General features: G+C 51.2%; 1 protein-coding gene across 1 annotated transcript in view; it reads right to left on the bottom strand.

Moving 5' to 3' along the window:
- The window catches only part of SCLY (selenocysteine lyase), a 64,812-nt gene that overhangs the window by 30,657 nt on the left and 14,512 nt on the right, over window positions 1-19,643 (bottom strand). Inside the window, exons 2-4 of the mRNA XM_089781001.1 lie at window positions 13,183-13,265; window positions 8,114-8,225; window positions 7,565-7,677 (exon numbers count right to left, since the gene is read on the bottom strand). Of these exons, the coding sequence (XP_089637127.1) occupies window positions 7,565-7,677; window positions 8,114-8,225; window positions 13,183-13,265 (308 nt within the window). The remainder of the gene's footprint in view (window positions 1-7,564; window positions 7,678-8,113; window positions 8,226-13,182; window positions 13,266-19,643) is intronic.

Below are 19,643 nucleotides of genomic sequence, written 5' to 3'. Positions count from 1 at the left end.
GTTCCTCAAGGGTCTGTTTTGGGACCCATACTGTTCAATATCTTCATCAATGATGTAGATATTGGGATAGAGAGTACGCTTATTAAGTTTGCAGATGATACCAAACTGGGTGGGGTTGCGACTTCTTTGGAGGATAGGGACATAATTCAGAATGACCTTAGCAAGTTAGAGAAATGGTCGGAGGTAAACAGGATGAGGTTTAATAGAGAGAAATGCAAAGTGCTCCACTTAGGAAGGAACAATCAGTTCCATACATACAAGATGGGAAGCGACTGTCTAGGAAGGAGCATGGCAGAAAGGGATCTAGGGGTCATAGTGGACCACAAGTTGAATATGAGTCAACAGTGTGATGCTGTTGCAAAAAAAGCAAATATGATTCTAGGTTGTATCAACAGGTGTGTTGTAAGCAAAACTCGTGAAGTCATTCTGCCGCTCTACTCTGCACTAGTTAGGCCTCAGCTGGAGTACTGTGTCCAGTTCTGGGCGCCACATTTCAAGAAAGATGTGGAGAAATTGGAAAGGGTACAGAGAAGAGCGACAAGAATGATTAAAGGTTTAGAGAACATGACCTATGAAGCCAGGCTTCATGAACTGGGCTTGTTTAGTTTGGAAAAAAGAAGATTAAGGGGGGACATGATAGCGGTTTTCAAATATCTAAAAGGGTGTCACAAGGAGGAAGGAGAAAATTTGTTCCTCTTGGTTTCTGAGGACAGGACAAGGAGTAATGGGCTTAAAGTGCAGCAGGGGAGGTTTAGATTGGACATTAGGAAAAAATTCCTAACTGTCAGGGTGGTCAAATATTGGAATAAATTGCCAAGGGAGGTGGTGGAATCTCCCTCTCTGGAGATATTTAAGAACAGGTTAGATAGACATCTGTCAGGGATGGTGTAGACGGAGCTTGATCCTGCCTTGAGGGCAGGGGGCTGGACTCGATGACCTCTCGAGGTCCCTTCCAGTCCTATGATTCTATGAAATTCAACATGCTTGCCCTCAGTCCAAGGCACAATTCTTTAGAGTGATTTAATTCAATTATTTTGACCATTTTTTAGTTAGATGAATACAGGCAGTCCCCGACTTACGCGAATCCGACTTATGTCGGATCCGCACTTATGAACGGGGCTTTTCTCGCCCCGGAGCTCACAGGCGGCGGGTCGCCACCCGTGTCCTCTGGGGCGAGAAAAGCTTCTCCCGGTCTCCCTGGTCTGCTGGGGGGGTCTAGCGGATTTGCTGGACCCCCCCAGCAGACCAGGGAGACAGGAGCAAAGCCGCACAGGTGGCATCCCGCCGCCTGTGCGGCTTTGCTCGGGGGCAAAGGAGCAAAGCCACACGGGCAGCGGGGTCCCTCCACCTGTGCGGCTTTGCTCGGGTCTCCCTGGTGTGCTGGGGGGGACGCCCCCCAGCACCCCAGGGAGACAGGAGCAAAGCCGCACGGGCAGCGGGGTCCCTCCGCCTGTGCGGCTTTGCTCAGGTCTCCCTGGTTTGCTGGGGGGGAGGGGGCGCACTAGCTGCGCTGCGCCCCCTCCCCCTCCCCCTCCAGCAGACCAGGCTTTCGTTGCGGGACGCCTCGGGTAGAGCAGCTAGGATGCTGCCGGGTTGGTCCTGTAGGAACCTACCGGGCAGCGCCCCAGCTGTTCTGTCCCAGGCTCCAGATTCAGCAGCTGTTGAAACTGATCAGGCTGATTCCAGGAAGCTTGGGGCAGAGCAACTCTGCCTCTGGCTTCCTGTAGTCAGCCCCTGGTCAGTTTCAGTGGCAGCAGCTGAATCTGGAGCCAGTTCCGACTTACATACAAATTCAACTTAAGAACAAACCTATAGTCCCTATCTTGTACGTAACCCGGGGACTGCCTGTATATTAAATTACCCTGCACAAGCTTTTTAAAAAAGCATACAACCTTTATTACTAGTTATTAGTAAGATTATTTATTTGGATTGCATTAGCATCTATTGTCTCCACTGTGTTTAGCAGACAGAATGAAAAGGCAATTCTTACCTTGGAAGGCTTACATTCTAAGTTTTGGTTGGCAAATAACTAAAAAACGGCAGAACATTTGATCAGAAACTTTCCAACAGAAGATTTTTTGTTAGAAAATACCGATTTATCATACCTGTCACAGAAGCATATCAACTGTTACAGCAGCATTTCTCAGGTCTAGGATGGAATTTCTTATGAAACCAGAGAGGCAAGGCCAACCCAACCCAGACAGCCAACACCCTGGTGTTTAGGGCAATCATCAGGTTTGTGGCAAACCCAATACCAACTCCCTACTTTGGAAGCTTTTTACTATTCTAGCTATTCTCTCTTTCTATAGGTTTTTTTTAGTTTGTTCCCCCTCCCCTCCACAAAAAAAAAAAGGACCATTTTAGTTGCATTCAGCACTGAAATGGAAGCAAATATTGAAATGTTGACTTATTTTCACAAAATATAATTATTTTCCTCCAGATGTCCCTACCTGTAAGCATCAATGTAGCACGTGCCACTAGCCAAATGTGATCCAAACTCTTACATAGGTTAGAACGTATAAAGCATTAAAATTCATATCTGCATCTGCTCAGTTTGTAACTATGAATCTGCTGCAGCAGGGGTCTCCAACCTTTTTACACCCAAGATCACTTTTTAAATGTCAGGACAAGCCAAGATGTACCCCATCCCTTTCCCCAAGATCCCACCCCTTCTTTGAGGTCCTGTCCCCTCTGTTCCCCTCCTCTCCATCACATGCTCCCCAGCCCTTATACATTCTCACTGGGTTGAGACAGGAGGTGCAGGCTCTGGAGTGGGAATGAGGGATTTGGGTATGGGAAGGGGTGAGAGGTACAAGCTCTGGGAGGGAATTTGGGTGCAGGAGGATGTGGAGAAGGGGATGCTGGCATGAGGAGGGGTCCCCAGGCTGGGGAGTGTTGGGGTCAGGTGAAGGATTGGGGTGCTGAGCAAGCCGCAGGCTTGTGGATGTGAGGGTGCAGTAGTTTGGGTTGGGTGTGTGAGGGGCTCAAGGCAGGGAGGTTGGGAGTATGATGGGATCAGGACACAGATTTGCAGTGTGTGGATGGTGCAGGAGTGTTGTGGCAGAAGACTGGGGACGTGGGGGTGCAGGAGTCTGGGGATGTGAGAGGCTCAGGACAGGGGGATCCAGTGTATGATAGGCTCAGATTTGGAGTCGGGGTGGGGGATACAGGAGCGTTATGATGCTGTGGCCAGACAGAGGCTTGGCCTCAACTGGGGGCTTGTTGGCCAGGCTTCATTTTTAAATAAAATATTATGTCAAATAAATAAAGACAATGCTGAAACCTTTTGTATGAGAGGGGCGAGGAACCTGTTTTGAGTCAGGGGGCCACTGACCCACAGAAAAGTCAGTCAGGGACACACAAGTGAGATGCAACCCCCCCCCCCAAAAACCCCAACCCTTCCAAAAAAACCCAAGCCTCACTAATGTGGCCCCAACTGTGCTGGTGGGGGCAGGAGACAGGATGCTGGGGCAGGTAGCAGGATGCTGGGGCAGGTGACAGAGTACTGGTGGGGGCTGAGGCAGGGTACTCATGGGGAGGGGGAGACTGGCCAGTAGGAGGGGACAGGGACAGCTGGGGCCAGTACCTGGGGATCCTGCAGCTGCGTGCCAGGTCCAGGTCTCAGGAAGCACTTGCGCTGCTTCCCCCTCCCCAAATAGTTGGGGCATTTCCTGAACAGCCGGGTCTGTCACACGCCAGCGACTGCCTTTCCCCTGCTGCCTTCCTGTGTGCAGGGGGAGTATGAGTCCCGGGACTGTAAGCTTCCAGCTCCAACTGCTCAGGAAGCGCGTCCCGCTCTTCTGCTCCCTATAGCAGAGCACGCTTCCTGAGCAGTTGGAACTGGCACGGTCCTGGGACTCTTACTCCCCCTTTCCTGCCTCCCCCCACTCAGGAAGGAAGTTGCCGGCGTGTGACAGACCCAGCGTTTCAGGAAATGCGACACCTGTTTGGGGGAGCAGCCCATGCACTTCCAGAAACCCTGGACATGGAACACACCAGCGGGACTTCCCCCCGCCCCACACACCCTATGCTGCAGGAAGCTGGCACTACCTCCATAGTCGCTGGAGGTAGCATCAGCGGGGCCTTCTTCTTGGGGGTGGGGACGAACGCCTTGTGATCGACTGGTCGAGCCCCCCCCAATTGACCGGTCGATCGCAATCGATGGGTTGGTGACCATGGTGCTACAGCAATAGGCTCAAATTGAATTCTGGCAGTGGAATGTTCTATTCATAAGTATTAGCAGTCCTGTGACGCAACTGCCCCTCTTCTTCCTTAGAGCCCCTAGAATCATAGAGCTGGAAGAGACCTCAGGAGTCATCAAGTCCAGCCCCCTGCCCAAGGCAGGACCAACCCCAACTAAATCAACCCAGCCAGGGCTTTGTCAAGCCGAGACTTAAAAACCTCTAGGACTGGAGAATTCCACCACCACCCTAGGTAACCCATTCCAGTGCTTCACCACCCTCCTAGTAAAATAGTTTTTCCTAATATCCAACCTAGACCTCTCCCACTGTAACTTGAGACCACTGCTCCTTGTTCTGCCATCCGTCACTACTGTGAACAGCCTTTCTCCATCCTCTTTGGAACCTCCCTTCAGGAAGCTGAAGGCTGCTATCAAATCCTGCCTCACTCTTCTCTTCTGCAGACTAAACAAACCCAAATCCCTCAGTCTCTCCTCGTAGGTCATGCACTCCAGACCCCTAATCATTTTGGTCGCCCTCCGCCGGACCCTCTCCAATGCGTCCACATCCTTTCTATAGTGGGGGGCCCAAAACTGGACACAATATTCCAGTAGTGGCCTCACCAAAGCCGAATAAAGGAGAATAATCACTTCTCTGGATCTGCTGGCAATGCTCCTCCTAATGCACCCTAATAGGTGATTAGCATTCTTGACTACAAGGGCATGCCCACTGTTGACTCATATCCAGCTTCTCATCCACAGTAATCTCCAGGTCCTTTTCTGCAGAATTGCTACTTAGCCATTTGATCCCCAGCCTGTAACAATGCTTGGGATTCTTCCATCCCAAGTGCAGGACTCTGCACTTGTCCTTGTTGAACCTTATCAGATTTCTTTTGGACCAATCCTCTAATCTGTGTAGGTCACTCTGGACCCTATCTCTGCCCTCCAGCATATCTACCTCTCCCCCTAGCTTAGTGTCATCTGCAGACTTGCTGAGGATGCAATCCATACCTTCATCCAGGTCATTAATAAAGATGTTGAACAAAACTGGTCCAAGAACAGATCCTTGGGGCACTCCGCTAGAAACGGATTGCCAACCTGACATCGAGCCGTTGATCACTACCCGTTGGGCCCAACAGTCTAGCCAGCTTTCTATCCATCTTACAGTCCATTTATCCAATCCATATTCCCTTAACTTACTGACAAGAATATTGTGGGAGACCATATCCAAAACTTTGCTAAAGTCAAGGTATATCACATCCACTGACTTTCCCATATCCACAGAGCCAGTTACCTCATCATAGAAGCTAATCAGATTGGTCAGGCACAACTTGCCCTTCGTGAATCCATGTTGACCATTCCTGATCACTTTCCCCTCTTCCAAGTGCTTCAGAATGGATTCCTTGAGGATCCCCTCCAAGATTTTTCCGGGGACTGAGGTAAAGCTGACTGGTCTATAGTTCCCTGGATCGTCCTTCTTCCCTTATTTAAAGATGGGCACTACATTTGCTTTTGTCCAACCGTCCAGGATCTCTTCCAATCTCCATGAGTTTTCAAAGATAATGGCCAAAGGCTCCACAATGACATTTGCCAACTCCCTCAATACCCTCGGATGCATTAAATCCAGGCCCATGGATTTGTGTATGTTTCGCTTTTCTTGTTCTTTCCCCACCAAGGGCTGTCCACCTCCTTCTCATACTGTGTTGCCTAGTGCATTTATCTGGAAGCTGACCTTGTCCGTGAAGACAGAGGCAAAGAAAGCATTGAGTACTTCAGCTTTCCCCACATCATCTGTCACTAGGTTACCTCCCTCATCCAGTAAGGACCCCTCACCCTCTCTGATCACACTCTTATTGCTAACATGCATGTAGAAGCCTTTCTTGTTACCCTTCATATCCCTTGCTAGCTGCAATTCCAATTGCACTTTTGCCTTCCTGATAACTCCCCTGCATTCTCGAGCAATATATTTATACTCCTCCCTAGTCATTTGTCCAAGTTTCCACTTCTTGTAAGCTTCCCTTTTGTGTTTAAGCTCACCAAGGATGTCCCCCAGTAAGCCAATCTGGTCACCTACCATATTTGCTTTTCTTGCTGCACATCGCATTCTTCCTGTGCCTTTAATAAGGCTTCTTTAAAATACTGCCAGTTCTCCTGGACTCCTTTCCCCTTCATGTAAGCATCCCAGGGAATCCTGCCCATCAGTTCTCTGTAGGAGTCAAAGTTTGCTCTTCTGAAGTTCAGGGTGTGTATTTTGCTACTCTCCTTTCTTCCTTTGGTCAGGATCCTGAAATCTACCATTTCATGATCACTGCTGTCCAGGTTGTCATCCACCTCTACTTCCCCTACTAGTACTTCCCTGTTTGTGAGCAGCAGGTCAAGCTGCGCATGGCCCCTGGTCGGATCCTTCAGCACTTGTACCAAGTTGTTATCCCCAACATTCTCCAAAAACTTCCTGGATTGTCTGTGTACTGCTGTATTGGTCTCCCAACAGATGTCAGAGTGATTAAAGTTGCCCATGAGAACCAGGGCCTGCTATCTGGAAGCTTCTCTCAGTTGTCCAAAGAAAGCCTCATCTATCTCATCCACCTGATCCGGCGGTCTATAGCAGACACCAACCACAACATCACCCCTCTAAACTTAACCCATAGACTCTCAACAGTCTTTTTTCTCTCTAAATACTGGAGCTCTGAGCAATCATACTGCTCTCTTACATACAATGCAACTCCTCCTCCTCTTCTCCCCCACCTGTTCTTCCTGAACAGTTTATACCCTTCCACGACAGTGCTCCAGTCATGCGAGTCATCCCACCAAGTCTCTGTTATTCCAATCAAATCACAGTTCTTCGACTGGGCTAGGGCTTCTAACTCTTCCTGTTTGTTTCCCAGGCTTCTCACATTTGTGTACAAACACCTTAGATAACCAGTTGATCGCCCTACCTTCTCCATTTGAATAAGGGGTCCTCCTTTGTTGCTCGTTCCTCCTTGTGATTCTTCCCGGTGTCCAACTGCCTCACTAACCTCTGGGCTTTGGTCACCGTCCCCCAACGAACCTAGTTTAAAGCCCTCCTCGCTAGGTTTGCAAGCCTGCCCGCGAAGATGCTCTTTCCTCTCTTGGTTAGGTGGAGCCCATCTCTTCCTAACAATCCTTGTGCCCAGAACAGAGTCCCATGGTCAAAGAAACCAAAGCCCTCTCTCCGACACCACCTGCGCAACCACGCATTTACTTCCTCAATTCGACGATCCCTACCTGCACCTTTCCCTTCAACCGGAAGGATGAACAAGAACACCACTTGCGCTTCAAATTCCTTGACCCTTCTTCCCAGCACTACATAATCTGCTGTGACTCGCTCAAGGTCATTCTTGCCTTTCCTTCAGGAGCTTCACTTACCTGCTGGGTAAGAACTGCTGGGATTGCCCCAGGCCCCACACATGGTCTCTGTTACAGATTGAATCACCTCTGGTGCCACTGGAGTAGTTGCATTGTAATCCATGTAAACCTTGCTGTAGGTAAGGAAGCAGAGAAAGAGAGTGCACAAACAGGAAGAGAGTCAGTTGTCAGGAGGATTAAACAATGAATGTTACAGCTCTATCAGAGAGCAAGCTCTTCTTTACACTAAAATATTGCTTCAACCTGGTTTCATTGTCCTCCTGCTTCCTCCAATAAGATCATAGCATGAGAAAAGAATGATCACCTCACCCTCCAAAAAAAACCTGCAAGACCACAGTCCTGACCATGACTATTTCAGAAGAGATCACAAGAGATTCTTAAGTCAGACATTTTGACCTAAGACTTAATCATAACCTCCATGAATACCTAGGCCTAAAACCTGTTGCTAGTCTAATGAATTTTAGATTTATCAGCAACTCAGAAAAAATTCAACCCTCATGGTCTTTCTCTCTATACCAACTAGGAAAAATAGAGAAGTCACTAACTCACCTTTCCACTGATTTATTTTGTTCCCCATCACACTCCTTATCCACAGCGGTTTTTCTCCCATCATTTGATAGCACCATTTTTTCCACTTGGTCCCCTTCCATTCTGCAGAAATCTACATATAAAATCAGTAAGGACAGTAGAAGTCTAAGCTTAACAAACACACGTACAGACTTGAGTCTCCTGATCTTATTGTGATTTCTACTTTAAACACAAGTGTACAGAGTTTGTTTCATTCTTCCCTAAACATATAAACTTCCCTAAACTTAATAGTATTCACAGAATTCTTGGTGTGAGGCTGAAATGCTGAATGGTGACCCTCTCTAGTAATTTAGTAAACATATCTCTATAACAACATTTCTGAGTTCTATTCATGCCTCTCTTTCCAGTGAAGTTTTAATAATGAGATTGAAAGGTTCGTTTATACTTTGCACATGATGTACATTTTGAGGAATGCTCTAGTGAAGAGGATTGGGGAGATTATATCAAGAACCCCCTCTCTCTACATCTTCCCTATACCATTTGTGGAAAATATCCTCATCCTTTAAAGTGGTTGTGATTCTCTCTGACAATTCTTTGAGACCTTCTATTGAACTGTGCAATCCACTGATCCATCACCCTATAGTAGCCTTGTCTGTGGTGTGGGGAAATGCAATATTTACACACCAGAGTTTAACCTACTCTTTCCATGCAGAAGGCAAAACTATATTTTTAGGGATTGTCTGTAAGTCAAGTCTGTATAACAAGGGCCATACGCTTCTCTCAGTCTACAGTGAAGTTCTCGTCAATAACAAATGGAAGCTTGTACTGTACCAAAATCAGGGTAGAATATTGGTCTCATGTACCTCATATTTTAGCTGGCAAAGTTATAGTTGCATTCAGCATCACTCAGTAGGAAAAGGCAACACTAATGGCCCTGAAAGTAATCTGGTACATCTGTCCTTGGTTTATCAGTCTACTTGTCTACAATTTCCTGATGTACGCAATTGCAAGAATTGTACAAATTAAGACTGCAGTTGCACACCTACACTACTTTAAAATCTGGCTATTAAAGGGTCTTAAAAGTTAAAATGCTAGTCAGTTGGCTGGGACAGTTTACACGCCTCAGAGCCTTGATTCAGCTGGCTGCAGCTTCAAACATCACTTTGAGTACTATTTCACTTGCTTCATTTTGGCAAATTCTATTCATAATCATAAGGACCAGAAGTTTTTCCTTTAAAATGTGGAAGCTTCTTTTCTGCAGAATCTGAATTTGTCCCTAGACAAGTTAAACACCTCAAGGGCAAAATATGAATGAATATCACAGAATGAGTGAATGTGGTGGTTGTTTTTTTCAAGTAAGAGAATTATCTGGCCACCACACTATCATAGGCTCACTAAAGTGTACTTAGATATAAAAGAAGAGCAGTATTAAGAGAGGAAGTAATGAAAGCAAAATGAGTGAGGCTATGAATATTCACTAAGCATGCATTAAGAGTACAAATATTTGTCATCTAAGGCAATATATAAAATATTCCTTTCCAGAAGTAAAAGGCTAAAGTTTTAGCACGTAATTTTTTGTTGTCCACAAAGATAAAGTAGTCATGTTGCAAACCAAACGAAGAATACAAGAATCACTTCCACTCTCAAAAGTGATCTGATACATAAAAAAAATAACAAAAAGCCTCCCAACATGATTTCTGCATGGCCATTAAAAAAAAAAAAGTGAAATAAACAAATGTGTTATTTTAAACAGTAGTAAAATCCAATGAACACACTACTCCCTTAGCTATGAACATGAAAAAAAATGTACCAGCTATAGGCAAAAACTCTGTAGGTAAGTGCTATTTCCTCCACTCAGTCCATCCCTCCCAATGCACCTTAAGAGTGTGTCTGCAGTGCACCCTTACCTTGACATAAGCTTCACGATTTGTGCGACGCAAATTGCATACCTCATTTTGAGGTAATTTTGAAATAACTTATTTCAAAATTTGGTGCTGTCTACACAGCACTTATTTCAAAAGAAATCACTATTCTGAAACATCCCTTACTCCTCATGGAATGAGGTTGACAGGGATGATGGAATAGTGAGCCTCTTCTATTTTGAAAATAGACGCTCAAAAGATGCGAAATAGCGCTGCAGTGTAGACACAGCCTAAATTAGATGAGTAATTCTCCTGACAGGCTACTTTTCTGGGCCATCCAAATCGCTGACAGTTGTACAACTGCTTTAAGCAAACTGTCCATCAATTTCCCAGATTACACCATCAAATTCTCTTAATCTAAATCAGATTAAAATGTTACATTTCTCGTGCTTGAATAGCTGGGAAATTTTTCGGTTGATCAACTTTCTTTTTTTTTTGAAAAATTGCTAATAAAAAAGAAATCTGTCAAAATAGCTTTATTAGCAAATTATATTACAGGACTTTGAGGTTCGTGTATTGAAGAGAGATCAGAAGGAGGGCTGTCAATCACAGTTAAAGCAAGCTATTAACACAAAACAATTTAACTAGATTTAAAATATTAGTCACTATTAATTGCAGTTTTAATAGCACTATTAAATAATAAAATACCAATTTAAAATTATTATAAATATTTTGGATGTTTTCTACATGTTTAAATATATGGATTTCAAATGTAACATGTACAGTGCTCACTTTGTACAATTTTTATTACAAATATTTGCACTGTACAAAACAAAAATAGTATTTTTCAATTCACTTCCATAGAAGTACTGTAGTTCAGTTTCTTTATTGTAAAAATGCAACTTACATTATAATACAGATTTATTATTATTTTTACATAACCACACATGAAAACAAAACACTCGAACAACAAAACATCCAGTCAGTCTACTTCTTGTTCAGCCAATCACTAAGACAAACAAGGCTGTATACATTTGCAAGAGCTAGGAGAGCTTCTTATTTACAATATCATCTGAAAATGAATACAGGCTTATTTTCATGTCAGATAGACCAATGTTCATATGCCCCTTCATATTCTGACTACCATTCCAGTGGACATGATTCCATGCTGAGGAGAGATTATGCTTGATAACAATCCAAAGAAGTATGGATGGATGGATCTTCATTTTCATCATCTGAGTCGGATGCCTCCAACAGAAGGTTAAATTTTCTTTTTTGATGATTTAGGTTCTGTAGTTTCTGCACTGGAGTGTTGCAATTTTAAGTCTTCTGATGTTCTGCATCTTGTGTGTCAGATTTTGGATGGCACTTCAGATTCTTAAATCTTAATACTATTTATTTTACCTTTTTTCCAGTACAAATATTTGTAATAGTATAGAGACAGTACACTTCACTTTGTATCCTGTAATTAAAATCCATATATTTGAAAACGTAGAAAAACATCCACACATTTATAATAAACTTAAATAGGTATTCTATTGTTTAACAGTGCAATTGAAACTGCAATTAATTGTAACTATTTTAATCTTCCAATAGTGATTTTTAAAAAACTGATTGACAGCTCTGCTCAGAAGAGAATTTTCTGATTGTTCACTTGTCAAACAGGAATGGAGAGCAGTATTAAATAATATTAAAAGAAAAAATGCTTTGAAAGTAGTAATTGCAAATGAGGGATGTGAACAGGTAACCAGTTAACTGCAGGCAGGGGCTTGGGCAGGCTAGAATGGCCCTCCCACCTGACCTTTTAATCAGTTACCCCAGTGCTCTCCAACCTTTTTACACCCAAGATCACTTTTTAAATGACAGAACAAGCCAAGATCTACCACCCCGCCCCTTCCTTGAAGCCCCGCCCTCTCTATTCTCCTCCTCTCCATCACTTGCTATCCCCAACCCTTATACTGCTGATTTTTCCCCCCCAATTCTTCTGTAGGAAGAAGTTTTTCCAACATTTGGCCGTCTAGATTTGACCAAATGTCAGAAAACCCCCTTCTTTTGGAAGCCCCCTTATTCCTCATGGAAAGAGGAATATAGGGGGTGACCAAAATATCATGTTTGCTCTTCCACTAAAAGAAGTGGAAGAACAAACGTATCCCTACATGCAGAAGAATTTTTCTGGGATATCTCTGGAATCCTGAAAAACTCCTGCAGTCTAGCCATACCCTTGCTGAGCTGAGACAGGATGTGTAGGCTCTGGGGTGGGAATGAGGGATTTGGGTGTGGGAAGGGGTGAGAGGTGCAAGCTCTGGGAGGAAATCTGGATGCAGGAGGAAGTGGAGAAGGGAACGCTGGCTCAGGGAGGGGGCTCCAGGCCGGGCAGTGTTGGGGTGAGATGTAGGATTAGGGTAGTAAGTAAGCCACAGACTTCTGCATGTGAAGGTTCAAGAATTTGGGTTGGGGTATATGAGAGTTGAGGGGCAGGGGATTCCAGTGTATGATAGGCTCAGATATAGGGTCTGGGGGAAAGGAATGCTAGTGCAGGAGTGGTATGATGCTGTGGCCAGATGGGGGCTTGGCCCAATGGCCAGGCTTCATTTTCAAATAAAATACTATGTCAAACACAAAAAGTTTCTGCATTATCTTTGTTTCTGAAAAGGGCAGGGAACCTGTTTAGAGTCAGGGGTCACTGACCCACAGAAAAGTCAGTTGGGGCCACACAAGTAAGATGCAAAAAACCCCTCCAAACCCTCCCCCCCCAAGCTTCACTAATGTGGCCCCAACTGTGTTGGTGGGACCAGGGGACATAGTACTGGGGAAGGGTGGTAGTGGATGCTTCGGCAGGGGACAGGGTGCCAGTGGGGACAGAGTTCTGGGGACGGTAGAGGGGAGAGGGGACAGGGTGCCAGTGGGGACAGGTTTCTGAGGCTGGGGAGTGAGAAGAGGGAACAGGGGGGAGCTGGAGAGAAGGAACAGGCAAGTGGGGAGAGGGGAGCAGTGGGAGGAGTGAGTCCCCTGCACCTGCCTCCTCCCAGAATTCTCTCCCCACCCCCCCCCCCCGGAGGGAAGCTGGCACGTGGCTCCTCTGGAGCCCGCGCAGCACAGCCAAACCCCCATGGGCGCCTGCCCCAGGACCAAACCCCTCTCCCGCGGCACAGCCAAACCCATGTGAGCACCTGCCCCGGGACCGACCCCTGCTCCCGCGGTGCAGGGAAACCCCTGTGCTCGACTCACCCCTCCTGCGGCGCAGGGAAGCTGCTGCACTCCTCCTCCGAGGTCGATGCCCCCTCCCACAGCGCGCATAGCACACCACAGAGCTGTGGGAGGGAGCAGCCAGTGCATTTCCGGAATCCCCGAAAGAGGCGCGAAGCTGCAGGCAGGACTTCCGTCCACCCCGCAGAAAGCCGGCACTACACTAGAGGTAGGTAGCGGGGCTTCTCGAGGGTGGGGGGAAAATGGGAGGGCTCCCGAACACCTTGTGATCGAGTGGTCGAGGCCTCGCGATCAACCGGTTGGTGACCGCAGAGTTACTGGCTACGTCTACAGTGGCATGGTTTTTCCCGAAACTTTTAATGGAAAAGTTTTCCGCTAAAGGCATTTTCGGAAAAGCGCGTCTAGATTGGCAGGACGCTTTTCCACAAAAACACTTTTTGCGGAAAAGCGTCAGTGGCCAATCTAGACGCGCTTTTGTGCAAAAAAGCCCCAATCGCCATTTTTCCGATCGAGGCTTTTTGCGGAAAACAAATCTCCGCTGTCCACACCGGCCCTTTTGCACAAAAGTCTTTCGGAAAAAGACTTTTGCCCGAACGGGAGCAGCACAGTATTCCCGCCAAAGCACCGACACTCTTACACGGGACCGGCCGTGCGCTGTGGAATTCAGGCGGCCAGGCAGACAGCTGCAAGCTTCCCGCCAAAGCACCGACACTCTTACAGGGACCGGCCGTGCGCTGTGGAATTCAGGCGGCCAGGCAGACAGCTGCAAGCTTCCCGCCAAAGCACCGACACTCTTACAGGGACCGGCCGTGCGTTGTGGAATTCAGGCGGCCAGGCAGGCAGCTGCAAGCTTCCCGCCAAAGCACCGACACTCTTACAGAGACCGGCCGTGCGTTGTGGAATTCAGGCGGCCAGGCAGACAGCTGCAAGCTTCCCGCCAAAGCACCGACACTCTTACAGGGACCGGCCGTGCGCTGTGGAATTCAGGCGGCCAGGCAGGCAGCTGCAAGCTTCCCGCCAAAGCACCGACACTCTTACAGGGACCGGCCGTGCGTTGTGGAATTCAGGCGGCCAGGCAGACAGCTGCAAGCTTCCCGCCAAAGCACCGACACTCTTACAGGGACCGGCCGTGCGCTGTGGAATTCAGGCGGCCAGGCAGACAGCTGCAAGCTTCCCGCCAAAGCACCGACACTCTTACAGGGACCGGCCGTGCGTTGTGGAATTCAGGCGGCCAGGCAGGCAGCTGCAAGCTTCCCGCCAACGCACCGACACTCTTACAGGGACCGGCCGTGCGCTGTGGAATTCAGGCGGCCAGGCAGGCAGCTGCAAGCTTTCCGCCAAAGCACCGACACTCTTACAGAGACCGGCCGTGCGTTGTGGAATTCAGGCGGCCAGGCAGACAGCTGCAAGCTTCCCGCCAAAGCACCGACACTCTTACAGGGACCGGCCGTGCGTTGTGGAATTCAGGCGGCCAGGCAGACAGCTGCAAGCTTCCCGCCAAAGCACCGACACTCTTACAGGGACCGGCCGTGCGCTGTGGAATTCAGGCGGCCAGGCAGACAGCTGCAAGCTTCCCGCCAACGCACCGACACTCTTACAGAGACCGGCCGTGCGCTGTGGAATTCAGGCGGCCAGGCAGACAGCTGCAAGCTTCCCGCCAACGCACCGACACTCTTACAGAGACCGGCCGTGCGCTGTGGAATTCAGGCGGCCAGGCAGACAGCTGCAAGCTTCCCGCCAAAGCAACGACACTCTTACAGAGACCGGCCGTGCGCTGTGGAATTCAGGCGGCCAGGCAGACAGCTGCAAGCTTCCCGCCAAAGCACCGACACTCTTACAGGGACCGGCCGTGCGTTGTGGAATTCAGGCGGCCAGGCAGACAGCTGCAAGCTTCCCGCCAAAGCACCGACACTCTTACAGAGACCGGCCGTGCGCTGTGGAATTCAGGCGGCCAGGCAGACAGCTGCAAGCTTCCCGCCAAAGCACCGACACTCTTACAGAGACCGGCCGTGCGTTGTGGAATTCAGGCGGCCAGGCAGACAGCTGCAAGCTTCCCGCCAACGCACCGACACTCTTACAGAGACCGGCCGTGCGCTGTGGAATTCAGGCGGCCAGGCAGACAGCTGCAAGCTTCCCGCCAAAGCACCGACACTCTTACAGAGACCGGCCGTGCGCTGTGGAATTCAGGCGGCCAGGCAGACAGCTGCAAGCTTCCCGCCAAAGCACCGACACTCTTACAGAGACCGGCCGTGCGCTGTGGAATTCAGGCGGCCAGGCAGACAGCTGCAAGCTTCCCGCCAACGCACCGACACTCTTACAGAGACCGGCCGTGCGTTGTGGAATTCAGGCGGCCAGGCAGGCAGCTGCAAGCTTCCCGCCAACGCACCGACACTCTTACAGAGACCGGCCGTGCGCTGTGGAATTCAGGCGGCCAGGCAGACAGCTGCAAGCTTCCCGCCAAAGCACCGACACTCTTACAGGGACCGGCCGTGCGCTGTGGAATTCAGGCGGCCAGGCAGACAGCTGCAAGCTTCCCGCCAAAGCACCGACACTCTTACAGAGACCGGCCGTGCGCTGTGGAATTCAGGCGGCCAGGCAGACAGCTGCAAGCTTCCCGCCAAAGCACCGACACTCTTACAGGGACCGGCCGTGCGCTGTGGAATTCAGGCGGCCAGGCAGACAGCTGCAAGCTTCCCGCCAAAGCACCGACACTCTTACAGGGACCGGCCGTGCGCTGTGGAATTCAGGCGGCCAGGCAGGCAGCTGCAAGCTTCCCGCCAAAGCACCGACACTCTTACAGGGACCGGCCGTGCGTTGTGGAATTCAGGCGGCCAGGCAGACAGCTGCAAGCTTCCCGCCAAAGCACCGACACTCTTACAGAGACCGGCCGTGCGCTGTGGAATTCAGGCGGCCAGGCAGACAGCTGCAAGCTTCCCGACAAAGCACCGACACTCTTACAGAGACCGGCCGTGCGTTGTGGAATTCAGGCGGCCAGGCAGGCAGCTGCAAGCTTCCCGCCAAAGCACCGACACTCTTACAGGGACCGGCCGTGCGTTGTGGAATTCAGGCGGCCAGGCAGACAGCTGCAAGCTTCCCGCCAAAGCACCGACACTCTTACAGGGACCGGCCGTGCGCTGTGGAATTCAGGCGGCCAGGCAGACAGCTGCAAGCTTCCCGCCAAAGCACCGACACTCTTACAGAGACCGGCCGTGCGCTGTGGAATTCAGGCGGCCAGGCAGACAGCTGCAAGCTTCCCGCCAAAGCACCGACACTCTTACAGGGACCGGCCGTGCGCTGTGGAATTCAGGCGGCCAGGCAGACAGCTGCAAGCTTCCCGCCAAAGCACCGACACTCTTACAGGGACCGGCCGTGCGCTGTGGAATTCAGGCGGCCAGGCAGACAGCTGCAAGCTTCCCGCCAAAGCACCGACACTCTTACAGGGACCGGCCGTGCGCAGTGGAATTCAGGCGGCCAGGCAGGCAGCTGCAAGCTTCCCGCCAAAGCACCGACACTCTTACAGGGACCGGCCGTGCGCTGTGGAATTCAGGCGGCCAGGCAGGCAGCTGCAAGCTTCCCGCCAAAGCACCGACACTCTTACAGGGACCGGCCGTGCGCTGTGGAATTCAGGCGGCCAGGCAGACAGCTGCAAGCTTCCCGCCAAAGCACCGACACTCTTACAGAGACCGGCCGTGCGTTGTGGAATTCAGGCGGCCAGGCAGACAGCTGCAAGCTTCCCGCCAAAGCACCGACACTCTTACAGAGACCGGCCGTGCGCTGTGGAATTCAGGCGGCCAGGCAGACAGCTGCAAGCTTCCCGCCAACGCACCGACACTCTTACAGGGACCGGCCGTGCGCTGTGGAATTCAGGCGGCCAGGCAGGCAGCTGCAAGCTTCCCGCCAAAGCACCGACACTCTTACAGGGACCGGCCGTGCGTTGTGGAATTCAGGCGGCCAGGCAGGCAGCTGCAAGCTTCCCGCCAAAGCACCGACACTCTTACAGAGACCGGCCGTGCGTTGTGGAATTCAGGCGGCCAGGCAGACAGCTGCAAGCTTCCCGCCAAAGCACCGACACTCTTACAGGGACCGGCCGTGCGCTGTGGAATTCAGGCGGCCAGGCAGACAGCTGCAAGCTTCCCGCCAAAGCACCGACACTCTTACAGGGACCGGCCGTGCGCTGTGGAATTCAGGCGGCCAGGCAGGCAGCTGCAAGCTTCCCGCCAAAGCACCGACACTCTTACAGGGACCGGCCGTGCGCTGTGGAATTCAGGCGGCCAGGCAGGCAGCTGCAAGCTTCCCGCCAAAGCACCGACACTCTTACAGGGACCGGCCGTGCGCTGTGGAATTCAGGCGGCCAGGCAGACAGCTGCAAGCTTCCCGCCAAAGCACCGACACTCTTACAGGGACCGGCCGTGCGTTGTGGAATTCAGGCGGCCAGGCAGGCAGCTGCAAGCTTCCCGCCAAAGCACCGACACTCTTACAGGGACCGGCCGTGCGCTGTGGAATTCAGGCGGCCAGGCAGGCAGCTGCAAGCTTCCCGCCAAAGCACCGACACTCTTACAGGGACCGGCCGTGCGTTGTGGAATTCAGGCGGCCAGGCAGACAGCTGCAAGCTTCCCGCCAAAGCACCGACACTCTTACAGGGACCGGCCGTGCGCTGTGGAATTCAGGCGGCCAGGCAGACAGCTGCAAGCTTCCCGCCAAAGCACCGACACTCTTACAGGGACCGGCCGTGCGCTGTGGAATTCAGGCGGCCAGGCAGACAGCTGCAAGCTTCCCGCCAAAGCACCGACACTCTTACAGAGACCGGCCGTGCGCTGTGGAATTCAGGCGGCCAGGCAGACAGCTGCAAGCTTCCCGCCAAAGCACCGACACTCTTACAGGGACCGGCCGTGCGCTGTGGAATTCAGGCGGCCAGGCAGACAGCTGCAAGCTTCCCGCCAAAGCACCGACACTCTTACAGAGACCGGCCGTGCGCTGTGGAATTCAGGCGGCCAGGCAGACAGCTGCAAGCTTCCCGCCAAAGCACCGACACTCTTACAGGGACCGGCCGTGCGCTGTGGAATTCAGGCGGCCAGGCAGACAGCTGCAAGCTTCCCGCCAAAGCACCGACACTCTTACAGAGACCGGCCGTGCGCTGTGGAATTCAGGCGGCCAGGCAGACAGCTGCAAGCTTCCCGCCAAAGCACCGACACTCTTACAGGGACCGGCCGTGCGCTGTGGAATTCAGGCGGCCAGGCAGGCAGCTGCAAGCTTCCCGCCAAAGCACCGACACTCTTACAGGGACCGGCCGTGCGCTGTGGAATTCAGGCGGCCAGGCAGACAGCTGCAAGCTTCCCGCCAAAGCACCGACACTCTTACAGGGACCGGCCGTGCGCTGTGGAATTCAGGCGGCCAGGCAGACAGCTGCAAGCTTCCCGCCAAAGCACCGACACTCTTACAGGGACCGGCCGTGCGTTGTGGAATTCAGGCGGCCAGGCAGACAGCTGCAAGCTTCCCGCCAACGCACCGACACTCTTACAGAGACCGGCCGTGCGCTGTGGAATTCAGGCGGCCAGGCAGGCAGCTGCAAGCTTCCCGCCAAAGCACCGACACTCTTACAGAGACCGGCCGTGCGCTGTGGAATTCAGGCGGCCAGGCAGACAGCTGCAAGCTTCCCGCCAAAGCACCGACACTCTTACAGAGACCGGCCGTGCGCTGTGGAATTCAGGCGGCCAGGCAGACAGCTGCAAGCTTCCCGCCAAAGCACCGACACTCTTACAGGGACCGGCCGTGCGCTGTGGAATTCAGGCGGCCAGGCAGACAGCTGCAAGCTTCCCGCCAAAGCACCGACACTCTTACAGGGACCGGCCGTGCGCTGTGGAATTCAGGCGGCCAGGCAGGCAGCTGCAAGCTTCCCGCCAAAGCACCGACACTCTTACAGAGACCGGCCGTGCGCTGTGGAATTCAGGCGGCCAGGCAGGCAGCTGCAAGCTTCCCGCCAACGCACCGACACTCTTACAGGGACCGGCCGTGCGCTGTGGAATTCAGGCGGCCAGGCAGACAGCTGCAAGCTTCCCGCCAAAGCACCGACACTCTTACAGAGACCGGCCGTGCGCTGTGGAATTCAGGCGGCCAGGCAGACAGCTGCAAGCTTCCCGCCAAAGCACCGACACTCTTACAGAGACCGGCCGTGCGTTGTGGAATTCAGGCGGCCAGGCAGGCAGCTGCAAGCTTCCCGCCAAAGCACCGACACTCTTACAGGGACCGGCCGTGCGCTGTGGAATTCAGGCGGCCAGGCAGGCAGCTGCAAGCTTCCCGCCAAAGCACCGACACTCTTACAGGGACCGGCCGTGCGTTGTGGAATTCAGGCGGCCAGGCAGGCAGCTGCAAGCTTCCCGCCAAAGCACCGACACTCTTACAGGGACCGGCCGTGCGCTGTGGAATTCAGGCGGCCAGGCAGACAGCTGCAAGCTTCCCGCCAAAGCACCGACACTCTTACAGAG

The sequence above is a fragment of the Pelodiscus sinensis genome, chromosome 10 (assembly GCF_052426305.1).
Source record: "Pelodiscus sinensis isolate ZL-2025 chromosome 10, ASM5242630v1, whole genome shotgun sequence".
In the NCBI taxonomy this organism is placed as follows: domain Eukaryota; kingdom Metazoa; phylum Chordata; order Testudines; family Trionychidae; genus Pelodiscus; species Pelodiscus sinensis.
This window is presented reverse-complemented; position numbering and strand designations above follow the sequence as displayed.